At 40.9% G+C, this 24385-nt stretch overlaps 1 protein-coding gene across 1 annotated transcript in view; it reads right to left on the reverse strand.

Moving 5' to 3' along the window:
- The window catches only part of C4H1orf198 (chromosome 4 C1orf198 homolog), a 51333-nt gene that overhangs the window by 15038 nt on the left and 11910 nt on the right, over positions 1–24385 (reverse strand). Inside the window, exon 2 of the mRNA XM_043963597.1 lies at positions 17428–17478. Coding sequence (XP_043819532.1) covers positions 17428–17478 — 51 coding nt within the window. The remainder of the gene's footprint in view (positions 1–17427; positions 17479–24385) is intronic.

The raw sequence follows: 24385 nt of genomic DNA on the forward strand, positions 1-24385 counted from the left end.
TTTTTCTCTCAAGCTTATGCCAAATAAGCTCTTTCTGATGTCAGGTTTTTTAAATCATCATTTAAACAGATGAGGAAACATTCCTATTCCCTCTTTCTACCCTCCTGCTCATCAGCTATCATTCTCTCCTCTAATCACTCCACCTCATTTGAGCTGGAAATAGGCTGTGAGCCAGTAATTCATGATCAGTGTGTGCCCCTTCTCTCCTATTTCCTAGCCCTGGTCAGAGTAGAAAATTAGCTGCAGAGGCAGAGAACAGAATGTCAAGTGGGTTTGGCTCCCTCAATATTTTAAGAAGGGCAAGCAATGAGGTTCTGCTTGCTCTGGCTGGTTCTAATACAAGTCTCAAAGTGGAAGCTCTTTTCTCTGTCTCCTTGCCTCCACCTCTTCTATGTCAGTACTCATGAAGGTAGCAGGGCAGCCCTATTGGGACCAGAATGGGTGCATGCTTTGTAAAAGTGCAAGGCACCAGATTGCTGCCAATTTCTCAGACTTGGGAGTTTTCCTTATCTGTCTGGCTAGAGATCCCCACCTAGGGCTCAGGAAATAAGCTGAAGGGATCAGGAAGAGCTCAGGAGATTAAACTTGGCCAAACAATTCCTTTTTTAAAAAAAATTATAAAAATATTTTATTATTTTCCAGTTACATGTAAGGATAGTTTTCAACATTTGTTTTCATAGGATTTTTAGTTCAAAATTTTTCTCCACCCCCTTTTCCTTCCCTCTCCCCAAGACAGAAAGCAATCTGATATAGGTTATATATGTACATTCACACTAAACATATTTCTGCATTAGTCATACTATGAAAGAAGAATCAGAGCACAAGGGAAAAACCTCAAAAAGAAGGGGGGAAAACAGCCCCAAAGTAGAAACAGTATGGTTCAATCTGCATTCAGAATCCACAGTTCTTTTTTTCTGAATGTGGAGAACATTTTCTATCATGAATCCTTTGAAATTGTTTTGGATCATTGCACTGCTGAGAAGGGCCAAGTCTATCACAGTTGATCATTATGCAATGTTGCTGTTACTGTGTACAATGTTCTCCTGGTTCTGCTCCTCTCATTCAGCATCAGTTCATGTAAGTCCTTCAAGGCCAAACATTTCCAAAGCAAAGCCATACCCAGTCCTATAATAAGTAAAGTCTTAGAAGACACAAAAATAGCTTTATCTTTCATCATTTAGAGCTTCAAATCTCAGGCTCTACAGGTCCAAAGTGATAAGATCATGATAAATCTTGGGTTGGAAAGGAACTTCAGAAAATACTCATTCCAATGATGGAAACTGAGGCTCTGGGAAGGCTGTGGTCTGCTCAAGGTCACACAGTTTCTAAGTATTAGAAACAGGATTTGCCCCCAAGTCCTCAGCCTTCTGGGCAGCTAGGTGGCACAGTAGATAGTGTGAGTCCTGAAATCAGGAAGACATCCTTCTGAATTCAAATCCAACCTCAGACACTTATTAGCTGTGTGACCCTGGGCAAGTCACTTAACCCTGTTTGCCTCAGTTTCATCATCTGTAAAGTGTGCTGGAGAAGGAAATGGCAAACTACTCCAGTATCTCTGCCAAGAAAATCCCAAATGGGATCACCAAGAGTTGGATACAACTGAACAACAATAGGCAGGCCTCAGACTCGAGAGCCAATGTCCTTTCCATTGAATCATATCGCAAACACCTCACACTGAACATGATGTAGCTTTAAATAGCATGGCGCCTTGCACATAGTAGGTGTTATATATTTATTTGATGTAATTTTTAAATAGGCCGTATTTGCTAAGTGAATCATCCTGTATGCCGTGAATATATAGAGCTACCACGATACTATTCAGGGACATTATCAGCAGAGAGATGATGGTTTCTTTAAATAAGCATGCTGGCTAAAAATAGCTCGGAAGTAGGGCCCCAAGATTTTTGGGAATGGGTCTGACTTTGATCTGGAAATTGTAATGCAGGGGAGGAGCTCGAAACTGGGTACTCCATCAAGATGGGGGGGGTGTTGCTGCCTTTTTAGGACCAGATGCTTACTACGAATAGGAATCTTTCTTTAGATGCTTCTGCCAGGCAGGCTAGCATTCCAGAAGAGAACCTCTGACCTCAAAGTAAGTATTCCAGCCGATGGGGAAGGAGGGAAAGAGAGGGGAGGTAGGGAGAAGAGAACATCACACTAGTACCAAATTAGGCCATCACCATGATACAGAAGCATTTAAGTAGCATCTAATAATCTTATGCTAAACTGTTTTAGTACTTTTTCAAACATAACTACATGGACACAGAGACTCGGAGAATCCTAGCCAGCTAGAAGGAGACTGAGAGACCTTCTCATTCAATTAATTGCCCTCATCTCCTACATTTTTCAGACAGAGAAGCTGAGACCTAGAGGAGGTGAAGAAAAAAAGAAGAAAAAAGAAGAGGTTTGTTAGGGAGGAGAAGTGGACGGATGAAGAGAAGTAACTGTACAATGGAGGATTAAAAAAAGAGGGAAGTTTGAAGGTAAATAGTTCTCTAAGGATATAGTTAAGAATATTAACTCTGCCCCCCCCCCCCGCCCGAAGCAGTACTATACACATGTAGGATGGGAGAGAAGAAAAAGAGTAAGGATAGACAGAAAGAGAACAATAGCTATCATCAATTCAATCTAAGCATCCCCAGCCTCTGCCACCAAACTGTCTCTTGGGGTCTAAACCCTGGGGCTTTTTCTATAATGTGAGTCACTTTAACCTCCTTGAAAAAACAGACCATGCCCTCATTTCACCAGTGGCTAGAAACCGACATGAAACAAGGGAGGATGTTTAATATGACTCCCTTGGTTTTTGCTCTCCTGTTCATCACTGCTCCAGGACCAAGAGTGCACTAAAGACTTTTCTATATCTTAGTCTCTTAATTCTGCACGTAGTATATGTAATTATTACTCACCTGCCTCAAAGGAGCAAAACATCTCTAACACATGTGGATAAGAAGCTTTTACATCCATCCATTTTCATTCTCGAGCTACAAAGTATTACAGAATGATGGGAACCATCTAACTGAGTGAATGAAAACGTTAGCATAAGGGACCCAAAATAGACAACCACCTCTTGCCATTGCCATCCTGACACTAGTCCATCCCCAAACAGATGACTGTAATTTCTAATCTGAGTCTCCCTACAAAGGATTGCAGATCTGTAACCCATATGCTCACTGCCTATCCCTTTCCAGCGACTGAGAAAGAACTACTGGAAATTAACAGTAAATTATAATACTAGCTGACATTTATAGAGAACTTTCAATGTTTGTGAAGCAATTTTATATATCATTTCTTTGGAGCCCTAAATAGCCCAGGGAAGTAGATACTTCACTTGCCCATGGTCACAAAACCAGTTAGGTGTTGGTAATAGATACTGGAACACAAAGTCTCTCCTGACTCCAAGTTTAGTGCTTTTCCCATAACACGATGCTAAATATCCCTTTTCGTGATATTTTTGATGGGAGCTATGGGGCTAGCTGCCTCCAGTGCATATATGGACAGCAGAGGGATTCCTTCAAACAGCACTACAACCAGGGAGACTGCACTGTGGGAATCTGTTCTAGGCTGCTCAAGATTAGGGACACCTGTGGTTAGGGAAGGATGTGAAGGTGAAAGTATATAGAAATTCAGTGTCAGATTTTCTTTTCCCCCTACTCCATGATATGCAGAGATTAAACCAATCCATGCAGGGGTAGGGAAAGAATTGGGCTCAGTTTACCTGGAAGAAGGTTAGTCAGTTAATAAGCATCTATTAAATACCTATTCTATATTAAGCACTGTGCTAAGCACTGAAAATACAAAGAAAGGCAAAAAATAGTCCCCACTATCAAGGAGCTCATGGCCTAATGGGGGAGACAACACAAAAATTACTCTGTATAAACAAGGTATGTACTAAATAAATCAGGAGAGGTTTAAGAGGGAAGGCACTAGCATTAAGGAGAATCAGGAAGGCTTCTCATAGAAGGTGGGATTTTACCTAGGACTTGACAGAAGTCAGGAGGTAATGGTGCAAAAAGAGAGAATTCCAGCCAGAGAGGCCAGTGACAATGGTCAGAGCCGGGAGATGGAGTTTCTTATTTGAGGAAGAAGAGTAAGGAGACCAGTGCCACTGGATCACAGTGTATTTGGCAGAGGGAGGGAAGGAGGACAGAAGATGTAAAGAAGACTGTAAATGATGGAAGGCACTGGGTTGGGGGGGGGCGGGGGCTTTGAATGCCAAACACAGCATTTTATTGGGTGCACTAAACTAGAGGACTTTGAATGCCAGAGGAATATGAACTCTATTCAAGAGGCAATAGGGAGTCACTGAACACTTCTGAGCAGAGAAATGAAAAGAGCAGATATTGTGTTTAAGAAATATTAATTTGGAAAACTGATGCTGAGTGAAGTGAGCAGAACCAGGAGAACATTGTACACAGTAACAGCAATGTTGTGCAATGATCAATTATGACAGACTTAGCTCTTCTCAGCAATACAATAATCCAAGACAATTCCAAAAGACTCATAATGGAAAATGCTCTCCACATCCAGAAAAAAGAACTGTGGATCCTGAATGCATATTGAGGCATACTATTTTCACTTTTGTTTTTTCTTGCTCATGGCTTTTCCCTTTTGCTCTGACTTTTCATTTACAACATGACTAATGTGAAAATATGTTTAATGTGATTATACTGTATAACCTTATCAGATTGCTTACTATCTTGGGGAGGAGGGAGGGAGAAATCTTTGGACCTCAAAATATTAGAATGTTGAAAAACAATTTTAAAATGAATGTTGAAAACTATCTTTATGTGTAATTGGAAAAATTCTATAAAGAAAAAAAGAGAAATATTAGTTTGGAAATGCTATAAAGGATACATAGTAACTAGAGGCAAGAAAGGATACTGTTATGGGGTTAATCACCATCAGCAGAGCCAGCTGGTGGCAAAGAACACTGGGCCTGCAGTCAATTCAGTTAACATTTATTAAGCACCTGCTATGTGCTAGACATTTTTCTAAGTGCTGGGGATACAAAAAAGAGGCAAAGGACTGCTCCTGTCCTCAAGGAGCTTACAATCTAATGGGGGAGACAGTATGCAAACAAATATATACAAACCACATTATATAAAGGATAAATAGGAAATAATTAGAATCAGGAAGACCTGAGTTCAAATCCAACCTCAGACACTTAACCAGCCCTTTTAGCCTAGGTAAGTCACTTAATATTTGCCTTGGTTTCTTAGACTGTAAAGGAAGGTGATAACAGTATCTACCTCCCAGAGTTGTGAGGATCAAATGAGATAATATTATAAAGAACTTAGCACAGTACCTGGCACGTGATAGACAAAATGCTTGTTCTCTTCCTTCCTTCTTTCCCCAATCACTTCTCTACATAGCATCAGGAAAGGATAACAAGATCAGGATAATAAGGTTTAGAATGAGAAGGGACTTTAGAAGCCATCTAATCCAACCCCTTCATTTTAAAGATGAGGAAGGTGAGGCAAAGAGGCATTAAGTGATACACCCACATTCATCAGGCTGGTGGTTAGTGTTAGAGGCAGGTCTTCCTGATTCTAAGTTCAATGTCCAATGCACTATACTGCACTGCTTCTGTTATCCAACAATCATTTTCCAGATTACAGGGCACTTGGATCCAGTGGGTACTTATTTGAGGTGAATGAAGGATGATGAAGAAACAGGTTACAGGAGAGCACCTACATTGATTATTAGTTTATTAACTGGGGCATATTAGGGCCCGACTAGATATATCACAGAAGGAGAAATGTATAGCTAACAGGGGTCTATAATAAAGTATTTCCCATGATACAGGCTGACAGACTGCCGCCAAGCTCCTAGGCTGGACTGTCAGGCACAGGATATGCATGGTGAGGATTAAAGCCTCCCAAGCCGACACTTGGGATATAATCTCACCATGTGGGGAACCAGGTCTCAGCTGGCAATGTCTATTTTAAAAACAGAAAAGACCACAATGAACCCAGGACCTATTTTTATGTCCTATTCACTGGAGAAGAATGTGTAGTATTTCAGTAAAACAGATGAGTGCAAGCAGCCAAAACTAATTGTTTCACTTGGCAGCCTCCAGCAAATCTAAATTGTTGAGAAAGAGACTGCAGAAACACTGTCAGAACACAAGATAGTTCATTCGAGCAAAGCCTAATAAACTAACAAACCAAACAATTAAAGCTCCATTTGCCCCAAAGGAAAGGGGAAGAGGTAATGAAGGATGGCTCAGAGAAAACTAAGAACCTTTGATTTTGGTGACAAACTGAAATGACAGTGGAAAAATGGCACAATCTGGTCACTGAGGAAGGGGCTCCCAAATAAAAATGTTTGTCCTGTCACTGGCCTGTCACCTGGGACAATTCTGGGGGGAATAAAGAACTTCTGTGCATGGTGCTCTGGGGTTTGGGGAGGAAAATGAAGAAATAATAAAAATCACAAAATGTTACACATACATCAAGGAGCTTATTTAAAACAATATTTCCAGGGCAGCTAGATGGTGCAGTGGATAAAGTACCGGCCCTGGATTCAGGAGGACCCGAGTTCAAATCCGACCTCAGCCACTTGATGCTTACTAGCTGTGTGACCCTGGGCAAGTCACTTAACCCTCACTGCCCCGCAAAAAAAAAATAATATATATAAATATATATTAAAAAAAAATATATATATATATGGTGTGTTTTAAGGATCAAAGGATCATCCATTTAGAGCCTGAAAGTCAGTTAGAGATCATCTAATCCAACCTCCTGATTTTACAGATGAGGAAAACTGAGGCCAAAGTAACTTGGCCTAGTTAATGCGAAGCATGTGAATTAGCCACAAAAAATAAGCACGTGCCCAAGATCTAAACAAGATTTGAAAACTCCTTTAGAGAAGACTTATTTATACATCTAGACCATGCTGTTCTATCCCTCCATAGGCAAGTTGTATTGTTTCCTTTTAGTTAATTGGCCTTATTTGATTAATTGTTTTTAATGTCTGTCTTCCCCCTGTATTCAGGGTCCAGGCCTAAGCTGAGGAGGTCTGGTGCTGGTTTGTTGGGCAATTGCCGTGCATTGATTAATGACTCAATATAACATCCTCAGAAGAGCGAGGCTTTGTTCCCTCAGTCATTTCATCTTTCCCCTGACACACTATCCATCCTTAAGTCCTACAGTGAGATACAAAAGCCTTCAGACTCAACACCTCAAGCCCCAATGCCCCTAACCCTGGTACAGTGTGTCACAGATGCAGATGAGGCCAGTGGGCTCCTGAAGTAGGGCACAATCCCTTAGGGGGTTTTAAAAATCAGAGGGCTCAAAGTGCCCTCGGCTGCTGACCAGGCAACTGGATAATGAGAGTGAAGGTGGGAAAAGAAGAAATAACCGGACTTCTTTCGGAATGAAAGCAGAACAGGGGCTCCAGGGACCTGGTTAGCACCCTGCCCTCTATGGCTGCTCTCTTTACAACTTCTTCATTAAGGCCTTCCAAGCTGAGCCTGTTTGGAGAATGAATGGAATCCTCTCTATTATTTCCATCTCCCATGTCTGTAGCACACTAAGTGCTGAGTTCTTTCCGCTTTAGGCAGCAGCCGGCACCAGAGAAGAATCCAGCACAGTCCCCAGGGGCAGCCTCGTGGTCCCCAGTGAGTGAGGGAAAACCAGAGTCCTCATCCCCTCCCACTTCTGCTGACAGGCAAATAAAAGGGGTTGTGGACTTCCAGACCTACTCTACCTTCAGAGCCTGTGAAACCCAGAGGGGTCTCAGTCTAGCAAGTTCACAAAACCAGGCATCCCAAGGGGAAAAAGGGGGTTTGGTCTGAGACATGAGGCAAATTCAGGAAGAAATGGACTGAGTGGTTGAAGAGCTTAAGGTGATTTCCCTTAAGGCTGAGCCTGTCAAGTTGATCTAACTGCAGAGGTCCTGGAAGGGGTCTTAAATTGAAGCAGAGACTCTAATTCTGCACTGAGGGTCTGTTAAGGGAATCTTTATAAGCCACTGGTAGCTTAGAGTGAATTGTCTGTGGCCCATACAAAAAATAAATAAAACACCCTGCCAAACAACAATCTGGTCTAGCAAAAACCTAAGCAAAGAAATGAGAGCCTGGAAATTCAGGATGCTATTGGCAGCTCTAACACTGGATGGTGTGACCTTAGACAAGACCATAAACCAGGCTTCAGTCACTCCAGCTGTTAAAGAAAAACACCACTGACTAGCTTCAATGGGGTGTTTTGAGGCCATTTCTGGGATGAAGTTGAAATATCTATTAAAACAAAGTCCAGAAACAGTCAGATCATACTTCACACTCCCAGGGTGGATTTTATATAAGAGTTTCTAACTTCTTTAACACACTGGGATTTTCCCAATGGCCCATAGTGAAATGGAAAATTCAAGAGCTCAAAAAAACCCCCCAAAACCCCACAAACAAACCCACCAGGAATTAGGGAAGAGAATAAGCATTTATATAGCACCTACTCTGTGCCAGGCACTATGCTAAGTAGATCCTCACAGCAACCCTGTGAACTGGGTGCTATTACTATTATTATTATTATTCCTAGTTTACAGTTGAAGAAACTGAGGCAAACAGGTTCAGGTAGAATTAATTCATGTAGCTTATTAAATTCAATAATATTTCAGCATATCAGGTAGGGTGTATTAAATTGAATGGCACATGTGACATGACAGTTCAGAAAGTGTGTGTGAGATCACATTCATTGAGATCTAGCTAAAGCAATCAAGTTTGAACACCGATTCTAGTCTTTTCTTTGACAATAACTATGTAGGGGGGAAAAAGAGGGGCAGCTAGGTGGTGCGGTGGATAAAGCACTGGTACTGGATTCAGGAGGTCCTGAGTTCAAATCCAACCTCAGACACTTGACACTTACTAGCTGTGTGACCCCGGGCAACTCACTTAACCCTCATTGCCCTGGGGGGGGGGGGGAAGACAATAATTATGCGGTCTTGGTTAAGCCAATCTCTTAGGCATCAGTTTCCCAGAGAGGCAGTGGAACTAGATGTTCAGTTTGGCTCCAAAAGGCAAAACTAGAACATAGAGGCAAATTTAGGCTTACTATCAGGGTCAATGTCAATGTCCTAACAATGAGGAATCCACAAGAGGAACTGGCTGCCTCAAGAGGCCGAGAGATACCCTGAATTAGAAGTCTTTAAGCAGATGCCAGGCAATCATGTACAGGGTATGTTGCAGAAGGCAATATTTGGGCAGGGGTGGGGCGGGGTTGGAATAGAAAGAATGCTAAAATCCCTTCCAACTCTGAAATTCTGTAATCTCTAAAATCCCTTCTAGTTCTAATGACAAATAGTCTTCTAAAAGCCTCTATGAACTCTCCCATCCCTTTTATTAAAAAGTCTAGTTTCCCGGGGCAGCTAGGTGGTGCAGTGGATAGAGTACTGGCCCTGGATTCAGGAGGACCTGAGTTCAAATCTGGCCTCAGATAATTGACACTTACTAGCTGTATGACCTTGGACAAGTCACTTAACCCCAATTGCCTCACCAAAATAATAATAATAATAATAACAATAATAATAATAAGTCTAGTTTCCCTTGGCTTAAAGCCACACTGGAATTAATAGTCTCAATCACCTAATGTAAGTTGTCCCAGGATCATGGACTCACCTAGACCTGAAGGTCCTCTGAGGCCATCTATTCTTACCCCTTCATTTTAAAGATGAGGAAACTGAGGACCAGGGAGATAAGGTGATTTTTCAAATGAACAGCTGGGAAAAGAGGGTCTCAGGTTCTACTTGAATAGTCACAGTCTTGAAAATGTGGGTATGTTTTTCTATCACTATTGATACATGCAATTCTTGTAAACTATGACAACTTTTCAAAACTGGCATCATTCAGTTCTCGAGTTTGGCGATACTGGCAGAGGTGAACACATTCCCATTTAGTTGAAGCCCTGGTTGAAGCTATTGGTGCTTAAAGAATGCAGGGAAAGTTAGGAAGAGGAATTCTGACAAAGAGTGATGATGTAGACAGTTGGGATTTATAGAATTTCCATAGCTTGAGTGGTGATTGGAATGGAAGGGATGGGCTAGATTCCTCCAACCCCTTCCCATTTCTTTTTCTAAAAGATCCTATACCAACCTAAATAAAGGACTAGTCTGCACCTTTGAAATGGGGAGTTTTGATTAAAAAGATCAGTTTGTGAAACTAAACATGAACTGGAGGCGGTGTTGTATATAGTAGGAGAAAAACCAACAGTCTTTGGAGTTGGAAGACCTGAATTCAAAACCTTGAGAGAAATGATTATTTCTTTCTTGTATAAATAACTAATTATTGAATCAGGACCAAATTTTTTCCCCTTTTCTACTTTCTCATCCAGAAATCAACCAGTGTGGGAAATCTTTCTCAAAAACTTACCTAAAGGTAACTGGTGCAATGGATAAAGCACTGGCCCTGGATTCAGGAGGACCTGAGTTCAAATTTGACCTCAGATACTTGATACTTATTAGCTGTGTGACCCTGGGCAAGTCACTTAACCCTCATTGCCCGGGGGAGAAAAAACTTACCTAGACTGGATGGCTAAGATCTAGTCAAAGATAATAAAAGAAATTCTAAGATTAGGCAAATGGGTGGGTTCCTGCTCATTGTGTTTACTCAGGTCTGGGAAAATGTGGATTCTTACTTTTGTCAGACAAGTGATGTGAAAATTGATGTCTCTTTGACCAAGATTTGGGTGCTCAGTGTCCTGTACCACAAGATCCTCATTGTAATATAGCCCACCTGTCACTGTAATATTCATTTTCTCATTGTTAGCCAATCAGAGTTGATTGCCACCCTCAGGAACACTCACTTACAAAGGCCTATAAACTATGAGCCCACCGCCTTGAGAGGTCTTTGGTATTCAAGAATGCCACTGACCTCTTTTATTAATACATGCTAGCATTATTAATAAATTTAATTACCCAGAAACTATGTCTCAAACTTTTTAAGTGTCACAACCTAGACATACCTGTATAACTGGAAAAGTCACTCAGTTTTCTCATATGTAAAAATGGGGATGATATTTGCTCTACCTGTATCACAGAGCAATTGTGGGTAAAGTGCTTTGTAAACCTTAAAGTATTATATAAATATGAGTTATTATTATAAAAAGTTTACAAAATATATGGGTTCCTACCATAAGCGAACTCCCAGTCTTATAGGAGGCCTTGACATTGATACAAAATGTTATGCATTATAATTATAATTAAATGCTAATTAGAAGTGTAAATAGGGGCAGCTAGGTGGTGCAGTGGATAAAGCACCAGCACTGGACCTGAGTTCAAATCCAGCCTCAGACACTTGACACTTACTAGCTGTGTGGCCCTGGGCAAGTCACCTCATTGCCCTGCAAACAAACAAACAAAAAGTGTAAATAAATTATTATGAGGGGAGGGTACATGAGAGAAGGGGTAAAATAATTGGGAAATGAAGGATAACTTCCTGAAGGTGATAGTTTTTGATTTGGGTTTTAAAGGATAAGTAAAAGTTTATCAGATGGTGGGGCAGGAGGTAGATAAGGGAGCAGTATTCTAAGCATAAAGAATGGTGTAAGCAAAAGCACAGAGTAAGAAAAGTATGGGGTAGGTTAGTCAGTCAACAAGCAAATGCTTGTGTTTAAATTAAGCTTGTGTCAGATAGTATGCTAAACACTGGAGATACAAAGAAAGGCAAATACAGGCCCTGTACATTTTAACAGAGGAGGTGGATGTGTAAATAGCTACTTAAATTGAAGGATATGTCCTGAATAGAAGGGAACATGGAAGAGAAACAACCTAGCACCTAAGGAAACTGCAGAAGGTGGGACTTGAGCTGAGTAGAGGTTAGGGGGAGAGTTTAGCTGCAACATGGAAATCACAGAAGGGATAAAGTACAATATAAGTCTGGAAAGGAAAGATGGTACCAGATTGTGGAGGGCCTTGAATGTCAAAATAAAACATTTGAATTTCATAAGTAAACAACAGAATTATCAGGGAGTTTTGATCAGATGAGTGAGCCAGTGATATTTACACAAAAGGAAAATGAGTCTGGCAGCAATGCAAAGGATGATTAGAGAAGTCAGACTGAAGGGAAGGGAAACAGAATTCTGCCAAAAAAGAAACAAAGGCTACATGTCTATGACAATAAAATCAAGCAGACACTGCCCAGCAATAGGACTTTGGTCATTTCTCTCCATTTATGTTGGCTTCAGAACCCAGACAGGCTACTATCCATGAACCTTAGCTGGCTGGCATTAGCAAAGTAAAATCCATTCTGTAATGCATTAGCTCTACTTGTTTTCCAGGCCAAAAGCTTGAAATCTTCACTATCCAGCTCTTTTCCCGTGCCCAACCACCCCAATCCAAGCCTGAATCAGCAGCATCTTCAGCGAGCCACTTTTCTTGTACTGGAATGTCATTTGGACCAAGTTAATAATAGAAATAATGTCCCATCCCACTAATGGCTGATTAAGGGGACACTTAACAAGGTAATTCTTGGGAGGTCAGCTATTCCCACAGCACATATGAAGAAAGTACTCAGGGTTTAAGACATTTTTGTTGTTTCTCTGTGGAAATACATGTAAGAAAAATAAAACCTTTTCATTCTGTTTCCTTATATTTCTGTGATACAGGGACACAGATCTAGAACCACATGGGACATCAGAGATGATCTAGGCCAACCCCTTCATTTTATAATTGAGGAAAATAAGTTGCCATGAAAGTTAAGTGACTTGCCCGAAATCACTCAGCTAATAAGCATCAGTGATGGGATTTAAACCCTGGTCCTTTAACTGGCATACCAGTGCTCATTCTATTATAGTGCACTGCCTCCACAAATCATCTGGCATCTTTGGAGGGCTATCAGAGGGGAGGATAGAGAAGGCAGTGACAAGTTGATTCCCAAAGACTGCATATTTCAACTTCCAATGTGTAGGGACATTTATTTCCTATCTCTACATAAACTGCATAGGAAGCAAGAATCCCTTAGGTCTTTAGAGGAGTACTTGGGACCTTGGCAAAATAGAAATACAATTAATTAATCTATACCTAGTATTCCTCTGCAGGTATCCAGTGGATACAGGGTCTTTTTTCTCACTGAGGAGCAGAGGTTACTGAAGGCTGTGCCTGACAGACCCTCCAGATGGTATCCCTTGGCTCATCAAGACAGAAGCACTGATCTCCACCCTCTCACTCCCTCACCTCCATCAATACACACACACACACACACACACACACACACACACACACACACACACACACACTCTCTCTCTCTCTCTCTCTCTCTCTCTCTCTCTCTCTCTCTCTCTCTCTCTCTCTCTGTCTCTGGGTATGTCTGAGCATGGGTCTCTCTCTCTCTCTCTCTATCTCTGGGTCTCTGTGTGTGTATGTCTCTGGGTGTGTCTCTGTGTGTCTCTGTGTGTCTCTGTCTCTCTCTTTGTCTCTATGTCTGTCTCCTCCCCACCCCACCCCCACCCCTCTCTCTGGACCCTAACTTGCATCAAAGTTCAGAAATACAATACTCTCTGCACATGTCTGATAGAATCCCATTGGCAGGTGAAAATAGGTGCAGACATTTTTTTTTTTTTAAGATCAATAAGGTCCTAAATTGCTTACTGAAGGCAGAGGAAAGATATGCTTGCCAGGATGAGATCATATCCGCAGAATGGACATATTTACCTTGAATTCATTCAGTCAACAAATACTCTGTAAATCCTTTGATGCTACTTATCTCTATACATGCTGTATCCTCCCTGGAGGAAATAAGCTCCCTGAGGAAAAGAACTCTTTCAGTCTTGTCTTTGCACTCCCTGTGAGTCTTTGTATTCCCTGTGTCCAACAAGGTGTCTGGTATATGGTAGGTGTTTAATACAACCATGTAGAATTGAATTGCTGAATCAGATAAACATGGAGCCTTGGAAAGAGCTCTGGATTTAAAGGACCCGGGTTCAAATTCCACCTCTGACACTTAATAGCCATGGAAACAAAGGTAAGTTACTCAACTGGAGCCCCTGTGTTGTCATCCCCCCCCCAAAAAAAAGTGAAGGTCAGGGGCAGCTAGGTGGCCCAGTGGATAAAGTGTTGGCCCTGGATTCAGGAAGACCTGAGTTCAAATCAGATCTCAGACACTTGACACTTACTAGCTGTGTGGCCCTAGGCAAGTCACTTAACCCTCATTGCCCCCCCCCCAAAAAAAAAACCAAAAACAAACATGGGGGCAGCTAGGTGGCACAGTGGCTAGAGAACTGGCCCTGGATTCAGGAGGACCTGAGTTCAAATCTGACCTCAGACACATGACACTTACTAGCTGTGTGACCCTGGTCAAGTCACTTACTTAACCTTCATTGCCCTGCAAAAAAAAAAAAAAGTGGAGGTCATAATACCCACAATTTCTGCTTCACAGGGTTGTCATAAGGATCAAATGAGGTAATATAGGTGATGTGATACCAACCCCAGATGCCACATAAATGTGAGCTACTGCTGCATGCCACTCAAAGCCACCAGGAAAGGCCAATACAGGTAAATGTCACCAGATAAACTAATTCCTCGATTTTTATCTCCAGGCACATTTAACACTTGGGGCTTTTCCTAACTAAGTATTGTCTTAGTGCCTCCTATGTTTCTGGCTATGTGTTACATATGCTTTATCCATCTGGAATCCTTCTGGGAAAATAGTCCTAAATGACATGTATATAGTACTTTGAGGTTTGCAAAGCACTTGAATTAATGCACTTTCATCCTCATGACATCCCTCCCAATAAAGTGGGCATTATTATTATCCCTATTTTACAAATTAGGAAACTGAGGTTGAGAGAAGTCAGGTGATTCTACCCAGGGCAGATTTTTCTACCATGCATTTCTGGTACTGAAAATCAGGTTAAGGAGCATGGGTGACAAAGCAAGATGTGAAAACCCAAGTAATGACAATCCTAATGATTAACAATTACACTGTAATTGAAAACTGCCTGAGAAATGACTGCAATATAAGAATGCATATAAAAATTGAACATAGGCCTCATGCAAATGCCCTTGGGAATGCTTAACTCAACATATTTAGATGTGTCCCCAGAAAAACCCAGGAAAACCAATGATTTGGCAACTATCAAATGGAACAGGATATCAAGTTATCCTGTGAGGTCAGAGGCCCAAGATCTTTGATGAGACTCCAAACATTAATTGATCCCACGAATTCTATGGCCCCATTAGAATATAAGGGGCAAACAAAGCAACAGATGGTAGGTCTCCCAATTTCAAAGGCCTTTCAAGACAGGCTCTCCATCAAAAACAGATGGTCAGCATGTTTTTTAAAACTGAAATGACCTCAGATCACCTAGTCCAGCCATCTCATCTTACAGGGGAAAAAAAGTAAAGAAAATTGCCTATGGATCAAATAAGAAGTCAGAGGCAAAGCTGAGATGAAAATCCAGGTGCAATTCCATCATATCATATAGTGTTATACTGAGAAACATGGGTCAAACCCCAGATGTACTTCTAAGTGATTTTTAAAAAGTACTTAGATGCTTTGCTAGCATCTATAACAACAGCTGCTTAGCAGGCTGGGTAGATTCACAAGATCCCATAACATTGGGTAAAACTTCCAGGCAGCTTGGTGCACTGGAAAGAACACTGGCTCTGGAGATACAGGACCTGAGTTCAAATACTGCCTAATGTCAAAGTGACCTTATACAAGTCATTTAACTTCCCTGGGCTTCCGTTTCTTCATCTGAAAAATGAAGGAATTGGATTACATGGCTTCTGAGGCCCTTTCCAGGTCCAGATTTATGATCCTATGTTCAATATGGGGGCGTAATTTAGATTGATGACTTTATCAATAAATGAAGGGGTCAAGGATTAGATGGAGCCATTGCTGCTGTCCCTCTACTGTCCCCCTCTGGGAAGACAGGATATGACCTGACTAGTCATTAAAGAAAGGAACAAATGTTTTCTAGGGCAACCCAATCTTAAATAAGAGACCAATATTACCACTCTGTATCCAAAAGGTACATGAAGAACCAATTCCATAGGACCAGAGGGCTTTGTCCAGGGTCTTAGTTTGGAAAACCACACACATCCAAATTCTGAGTAAATGTGATTCCGGATCTCACTTTGATTACATATTATAAAGCTCCCAGGGGCAGCTAGGTGGTGCAGTGGATAGAGCACCGGCCCTGGAGTCAGGAGGACCTGAGTTCAAATCTGACCTCAGACACTTGACACTTACTAGCTGTGTGACTCTGGGCAAGTCACTTAACCCCAATTGCCTCACAAAAAAACAAAACAAAAAACAAACAAAAATAAAGCTCCCAGAGATCCCACCCCAAATCCCAACTTGTAGAAGAAGTCTTTCCTGATCCTCCTTAATTCTAGTGCTTTCCCTCTATGATTATTTCCAATTTTCCCAGTATGTCTGACAACATGGTAGTTTGCCCATGGTAGGTGCAGTAGTAGTCTCCCCCATTAGGTTGTGAGCTCCTTGAGAAAAGGGGCTTTTATTTTTCTTTGTATCCCCAGGACTTAGTCCAGTGCCTGGGATGTGGTAAGTGCTTTTAAAAAAATGCTTATTGACTGACTATGGGAAGGCTAGAATCCTTATACCCCCACCACATCCACAGTATCCACATTAGGAAATTATTCCCAAAGGGAAGAAAAATGTCATATACTTTTTTTTTTTGTGAGGCAATGGGGGTTAAGTGACTTGCCCAGGGTCACAGAGCTAGTAAGGGGCAAGTGTCTGAGGTCAGATTTGAACTCAGGTCCTCCTGAATCTAGGGCTGGCACTTTATCCATTGTGCCACCTAGCTTCCCCCCCCCCCCATACTTTTACAAAACAAACAAACAAAAAAAACCCACTGGTTCTTTTGGATTTCCTCTTTATGGGCACACTTTAGATACTCAATATTTATTGAATAGAGTTCCCCTCCCCTAACCCAAAGAACCAGCCATTAACTAGTCTTGAGACACATTAAAATTTCCCTCCAAGACCCAACTCTTCTCAAGCTTCTTCATTTTGATCATAACAAAATAGTAATCCATGGATCCAAAAAGTCTTGTTCACAGAACCCCTTCCTTTTGCTGAATTTTCTCCTCCTGAAAGCCAGAGATGGGGAATGTGAGCTGAGTCCATAGGTGTGAGGAAAAACACACCCAGGAGTCTCCTGTGACATGTTCCCTTGTACCCAGGATAGATTATTCCCCTACTCAAAAGAATGTCATTAGTCTGATGACATTAACTATTGCTTTCACCTCCAATGTGCGTTTTTAAAAGCCTCCAGAACACACCATAATAGTTTTCTAACCCTTAGCAGTTCCCTCACCCTTCCTTTTCTTTTCTACAAACAACAGGCATGTCAACGGTAGGCCGGCTAGCAGCGCTACCACCCTCTAAGGCCATCAAATGTTCGCTTGGAAAGAGACATGTAATTACTCAATCCTTTTTAAAAAGTAAAAATAAATCTTATTCCAACTTACCCTTGTTTCCCAGGAGAAAGGGGCAGAGTGTTCATCCTGCCAAGTTATATCCTGAAATAAAAATTCAAGAGTAAGCATGAAATCTGAACTCAGGCTTACAAAGCCCAAACCCATGACCCAGTCATGGACAAACCATACCTCTGGGACCATCCTCACTCCATGCCCCTAATATATTGATCTTCAGGGGGACAATATTCTGACCATAGCATCTTGTTTCACCTTAGATGTCAAGAGTCAAGCTCGTTTGCTTTTTGCCTTCAAGCAATCCTGTATCTTTACTGAAGGACTACATGACTACCCCAAGACTTTAAAGGAAGGGAATATTTTTTTTATCAAACAGATAAATGCAGTATTCATTTAATAATGCATCTAATAACAAAGACTAAGAAGAAGTTTAGAGGGAGGAGTTTAGAAATTAATTTTCTGGCCTAAACAGAACACAGAAGAGAACATGAAAAATTACCATGTGTTCAAACCTTGGTCCAATCTAAAATCCAGGAGGGCAGGGACAAAGTCTTACCTTTACTTTACATCACACTTAACACCCAGAATAGTGTCCTGCACAAAGTAGGCACTTAAATATTGTTTGTGTTTAAGTAGGCATTTAAATCCCTTCAAGATCTACATTTATGATCCTATGATCACATCTGTTATTTCTTCAGCTTTGCTCTGAACAGTTATCAATGGAAACCCAAATGAGGGCAGAAGAAGGGTAGATAAGAAATCCCAGAAATTGGCCTGTCTGGGCAATGAGGTTGAAGCGTATTGTCCTCCATAAGATCTCCTAGTCGACAGTGTTCCTGCTAAGCCACCTACCAAATGATTTGTCCATACACAGCTGAAGTTAAACTAGGCAACCCTACACAAAACTGTGAAACAGCCAAGTTAATCTTTAGTACTCAGTATTCTTTCTCTACGGCCTTTCTCAGGCCTTGGTGGTATCTTCTTCTGTCAGTGGTGAACAGAGTTCACAAGGTCAGAAGTGGAAGAGCTCTTAAAGGTCCTTTTAATCAAACTCCTCACCTTACAGGTGCTAACACCTGTTAAGGACAGAGCTGGACACCTCTGACACCAAATCCAGCACTTCAGTCACTATACTATGCTTTATAAAAGTATAGTAAATAACAAGTAATACAATAATAAAGAATAGAGAAATTATAGTAAAATTCTAGTCCTGGAAAGATGATCTTGTCCCACTATTTTGCAGATAGAGAATGAGGGTAAATTACTTTGATCAATACTACCTAGTGACAAAATCAAGAATAGGACCTAAGTCTCCTAACTTAGCCTAGTGCTCTTTCCACTCACCGTTCTAGTTCTCCATTTTGTATTTTCAGTTTGTTTTCCTCCCAGGTGTACTACAGTGTGTTTGTTCTCATTAACCTTAACACTATTTGCTTTTTACTACTTAAACTCAGCAAGATTACTTTTAAATTATTTTGTTTTCTTTCAATATGTTAGCCATCTCTTTCTCATCTCCAGCCTTTTATTAACCTTATTTTTTTGACCACACTCTGTATTACATTATTCAAGTAACTAATAAAAAAATGGCACACAAGAATAACAGAGATGGGGGGGAACAGTTAGGTGGTGCAGTGGGTAAAGCACTGGCCCTGGATTCAGGAGGACCTGAGTTCAAATTCGGTCTCAGACACTTGACACTTACTAGCTGTGTGACCCTGAGCAAGTCACTTAACCCCCATTGCCCCACAAAAAAAAAAGAATAACAGAGATGGAATATCATCACTGTTGTATATTCCCTATGCTAACGTAGATCTACTAAGCTAAACACCAGCCTCCAGTGCCAATCAGGTTTGTACACATTTAAACATTAAGTGCCTACTATGGGCATGGGGTGGACAAGATGCTCTGAGAATTACAATTAGTTATCACATGGTCCCTAATCTCATGGAACATGCAACGTGGGAGGTATGGATTATATACTCCCAATTTTTTAACGAATACATTAACACTATTCATACTTGAAGAATTCTTTCTTAAATATAGATTCCTCTGTCATTTTCCTTGATCTACCAAATCTAAAAAGTTCCATTTAATAAGATCTCGATGGCCTTGGTCTGTTATACCTGCTGGTAAAAGTCACTTCTCTGCTACTATAGTACTGCTTAAACAGAGGCAAACCCTTAGCACATAGCCACTCTTGACAGGAATGTCAATCTCCCATCTGCATATTCTTTCTCTTTCTCTCTCTCTCTCTCTCTCACACACACATACACACACACACACACACACACACACACACACACACGCTTCTCCTCAGACTACAAATATTCTCATCTCTATTCTTTCTTTTTCATTTAAATTTTTTATTTTAACATATTTTCCTATTTATTTTTAAATCCTATTTATTATGAATTTAACAAAAATCAGCAAATATGAACATTTCCACATACAAAGATCATAGAGGATTGCCTATGACACTTCAAATCTCTATGTTTTCCCCTTCACTGCCATACACTGCTCCCTCAACATTCTTTCACTCTTCAATACTGGCTTCCAGGGCCAAAAGTTTCTCTAAGGACCTTAATGACTTCCTTATCACTTCTCAATGTAGAAGTTTTCCTCTCCTCCCTACCCAGCCCTGTCCTTGGCCCTTCCATCTCTCCTTACCCTTTCCCTTGGGTATCCACTCCCTTTGCTTCAATTATCATCTCTATGCAAGTAGTTTCCAAATCCATATTTCCATTTGCAAACTCTCACCAAAGTTCTCAGATCAATCTCTCTACCTTTACCTCCCAACAATTCAAACTAAATACATGCATGATTCAAATTCCTCATCTTCCACCCAAAAAAACTGCCCTTCCCCCAATTTTTAAATTTTCTGTTGATCATCCTTCCAATTACCCAGGCTCCTAATCTCAAAGTTACCTCAATCTCTTCTCTGGCATGCAATCAATCATTTGCCAAATCCCATTGATTCTAGCTTCAAGACAGCTCTTTTGTCTGTCCTTTTCTGCTTTGACACCCTAAATCAAGCTTTTATTAGATATATTCTCTCTCCAACCCATCCTTCACACTGCTAAATAATCTTATAACATAAACTCTAATCATGTCACTCTTCCACTCCAAAAATAATCAAACAATCTCCAATGTATAACAAATAAAAAATAAACTAATAATACTGGCATTTAAGGTCCTCCACAATCTGGTTCCAGACTACCAGTATAGCTTTTACTCCCCACCATTTCAGGAGGACCAAAAAAACATTCAAGTCTTTTCTTGCCCTCTGTCATCTCCAGGTATTTGCTTACTCCATCTCTGGTTAATTGAACAGACTCTACCTCATCTTTTTCTGTTAAAACCACTCTTCCTTCAAAGACAAATTCAGGTACCACCTTCTCCACTGAAATAGCTTTTTCTGGCACCACTTTCTTCTTCCACCTCACCCCCAAAATGAAAATGATTTCTGCTTTCTCTAATTCTTGTAGCACTTTGTCTGGAACTCACTCGCATATCATTTCCTATTAATGTACCTATCACCCTCATTTCCATCCCCCATTCAACTCTAGGCACCTTCAGAGCAAGAACTGTATCTCTTTTTGTCCTTATATATTCCAAGCCCTTGACCCCTGACACAGTGCCGTGAACTCATACTCTCTCTTTCGAATACACACACAAAGAGAAACACACATATATACACCATATCCAAAAGGATCCCCTGTTCTGAATGAAACAGACCTGAGAAATGAAAAAGATTGCTCCAAAATGGGAAATCTTATCATCTTTTTCAGTTTAACTAACGTTTATTAAAAAGATCTACTGTGTATTACTAATTAGTCAACAAGCATTTGTTTATATGTTCACAAGGGTATATATGGGTAAACCCCTTGTGGTACACGTCCCTTTTGGGAGGCCATGGATAAGGCCTTACACAGAATGGGCAGCCATGGATGGGTTGGGCATATGTATATGCTCAAATGGATTTTTTTTTATCTTGTCATTTCTGTAGTTCCTTCCAGCAATGCAGACCCATCCATTCCTGACTATTTTGTGCATTTCTCATCCATGACCTCCCCAAAAGTTCACCACAGGGGATCCATTTTTATATACCTAAGTATAAAAATAAATGCTTGTTGAATGATTATACATAATCAGTACTTAACAGAAGTTAATTGAATTGAAAAGGATGATGGGGACAGACATTTTGGAGCAAGAATTATTTATTTTATTTGTTCTGTTTTGGGTCTCTTTTATTCAGGGAGGTATGCTCCTGGAAAGCCTGAGTACTCTCTAGTCTTGGAACCTTAGCCTGTTGTGCATTCTGGGTCCTATCACTCTAGATCCTTGAACTTTGAGATAATACTCTAAAGAATAAGAGCAGCCTATGTCTTGGGAAAAATCAAGTCTTGGGGGAGAATAATGTCCAGAAATTGGTGGTTCCCAACCCAGAAAACTAATGATGAGGCTGAACCACTTGGCTGTCATTCATTCTTTCAGCCATCACTGCCCCATTTTGGAAAACAAATGATCAGCCTTACTAGCTTAGGGAATCTGGGAGAAAGTCCATGAGATCATATTTCCCCCACGTACTCCTACCAATTTGTTCCTAGGCTTCACCTACAGACTTAAGGATTCAGAGGACTTGGAGTCAGGGTCCTTCAAGGAATTAAAGGCTACAAAAGTTATATACAGGACAGGAGTAGGTCATACTATAATACTGTTGGGGTTTTTTTTAAGCCAAGCTATTTTTACCCCTGCTTCTTTCCAGGTCAGGAATCAAGTATCTGCTTATTCCCGCCCCCTCCCCCCCCCAAGCCATCATGTCAAATACTCGCATGGTATTAGTCATTTTCATGTTATTCCAAATGCATTTCCAATGTTGGAGTTCTAGAGGCTTATTCCCATCCCTGATGGAGGCAAAAGATTTCTGAGGTGGTCACTGGCTTCTCCTAGTCATAGGTCCAGATTCTGAAGCTACAAAAATGATACTCCAGTGCTGTGAATAAAGCACCAGCCTTGGATTCAGGGGGACCCGAGTTCAAATCTGACCTCAGACACTTGACACTTACTGTGTGACCCTGGGCAAGTCACTTAACCCTCATTGCCCCACAAAGAAAGGAAAAGAGAAGAAAAGAAAAATGATACTCCATCTCCCAGCTCTAGGCATTTTGACTACTTGTCCCCCATACCTAGAATGTTCTCTCTCCTAACCCAGTCTCCTAGTTTCTCCAGATTCCTTCAAGATTCAACTGAAATCTCACCTTCTGCAGGAGGCCTACCTACCCTGCTCATTCCCCAACCCTTCATCCAGTACCTTCCCAATTAGGTTCCCTTCCATTTACTTTATACTGTTCTTTGAGAGCAGTGACTTTTTTTTTTAACCTTTCTTTGTAATCCCCAGTATTTAGCACTGTGCCTGACACATAATAGGCATTTAATAAATGCCGGTCAACTGTATATAGTCATTTGCTTGTTGTCCTCATTAGAAAATGAGTTTGGGGCAGCTAGGTGGCACAGTGGATAAAGCACTGGCCTTGGATTCAGGAGGACCTGAGTTCAAATCCAGCCTCAGACACTTGACACTTAACTAGCTGTGTGACCCTGGGCAAGTCACTTAACCCTCATTGCCCTGCAAAAAAAAAAAAGAAAATGAGTTTGAGGGCAAGGATCACGTCTTTGCCTTTATTTATATCACCAATATTTAACACAGCACCTGGAGCATAGTAAGTATAAATGCTTGCTGACCAGCTACCAGTTTCAGCTTAACAAAGATTCTCCAAACTGGCTGGTTTCCTTTCTCCACCCCACCCCTCATATCCCAATCTTCTCTTTTTTCTTCCTTTAATACAAAAATCCTAGGTGCTGAGGCTCTGGAGTCCACTCTTATTTCATTCTTTCCCCCATTCCAAGCCATTGCAGAGGCAGTCTCTCCAATCATTTATAATGTGGTGATTATACCAAACTGGGTAGCCGTAGCTTTGGTGCTTCTGCTGTCTCATACACTTTGACACCTTGGGCTGGATCTTCTGGGCAAGGAGTAGGGAACTGCTGTTTAAGAATCTCTCAGGTAGGATGTCAAAAAAGAGTGAGGGGAGAAAAAGACCTCTGAGTTTTGATGTATGTGTGTGTGAGTGAGAAAGAGAAACAGACAGACACAGAGATAGAGACAGAAAGGGAGAGAAGGAGAGAAGGGGGCAGGATGTATATGGCATTGGGGGAAACTAAGTATAGATGCTGTTTAAATTACCTAGAGAAGTGCCACAAAAAAGAGAAAAAGTAAATTCCTTGCTTGGCTGTGTAAAAGTAATGCTAATTACAGCCCTTGATAAGAATGGCTTATCAGCCATGCCTAATTATTACATGCCTAATTATCATGTATATCATTATAAGTCAAGCTAATTTCATAGTATCCTTTGCATGCAATCTCAGACTCCATACATTTTATGTCTTTTCTTCAGTTGTTCCGGGTGGATGATCATACATTCACAATCTTAACTAATTAAAAAGGAACACAGGTCACTCTCCCTCCCCTTTGCCATAAGATTCCAATTTAAACCCAAATTATCTTTCAGCTTACATATTTTGATCCTCCCAAAATGAAATGAGCTACTTTGTGAGAAACTGAATTTTCCATCCCTGTAGCATTCAGGCAAAGACTGGGGCATTATAGAAAACATTCCTACGTTAGGCAGGAAGTCAGGTTAAATGACTTCTTAAGTCCCTTCCAATGCTAAGATTTTATGATTCCCAAACTTTTCAAGTTCTCTTTTGTAGTAGTGAGGCAGCGGGATAAGTTTTCCAAGTGGGAAAACTAAAGCAAAGACCAAGTTCTAAGTCCCAGATCTGTGTGATCCTGAGGAAATCACTTAAACTGCTCTGGGCTACAATTTCTTCATCTGGTGGTCCACTCAAGAAAGTTCTAGCCCTTTAGTCAAGAAGACTCAAGTTCAAATCTGGCTTTAGACACTCACCAGTTACGTGAATCTGATCAGATCCC

The sequence above is a fragment of the Dromiciops gliroides genome, chromosome 4, assembly GCF_019393635.1.
Source record: "Dromiciops gliroides isolate mDroGli1 chromosome 4, mDroGli1.pri, whole genome shotgun sequence".
NCBI classification, from domain to species: domain Eukaryota; kingdom Metazoa; phylum Chordata; class Mammalia; order Microbiotheria; family Microbiotheriidae; genus Dromiciops; species Dromiciops gliroides.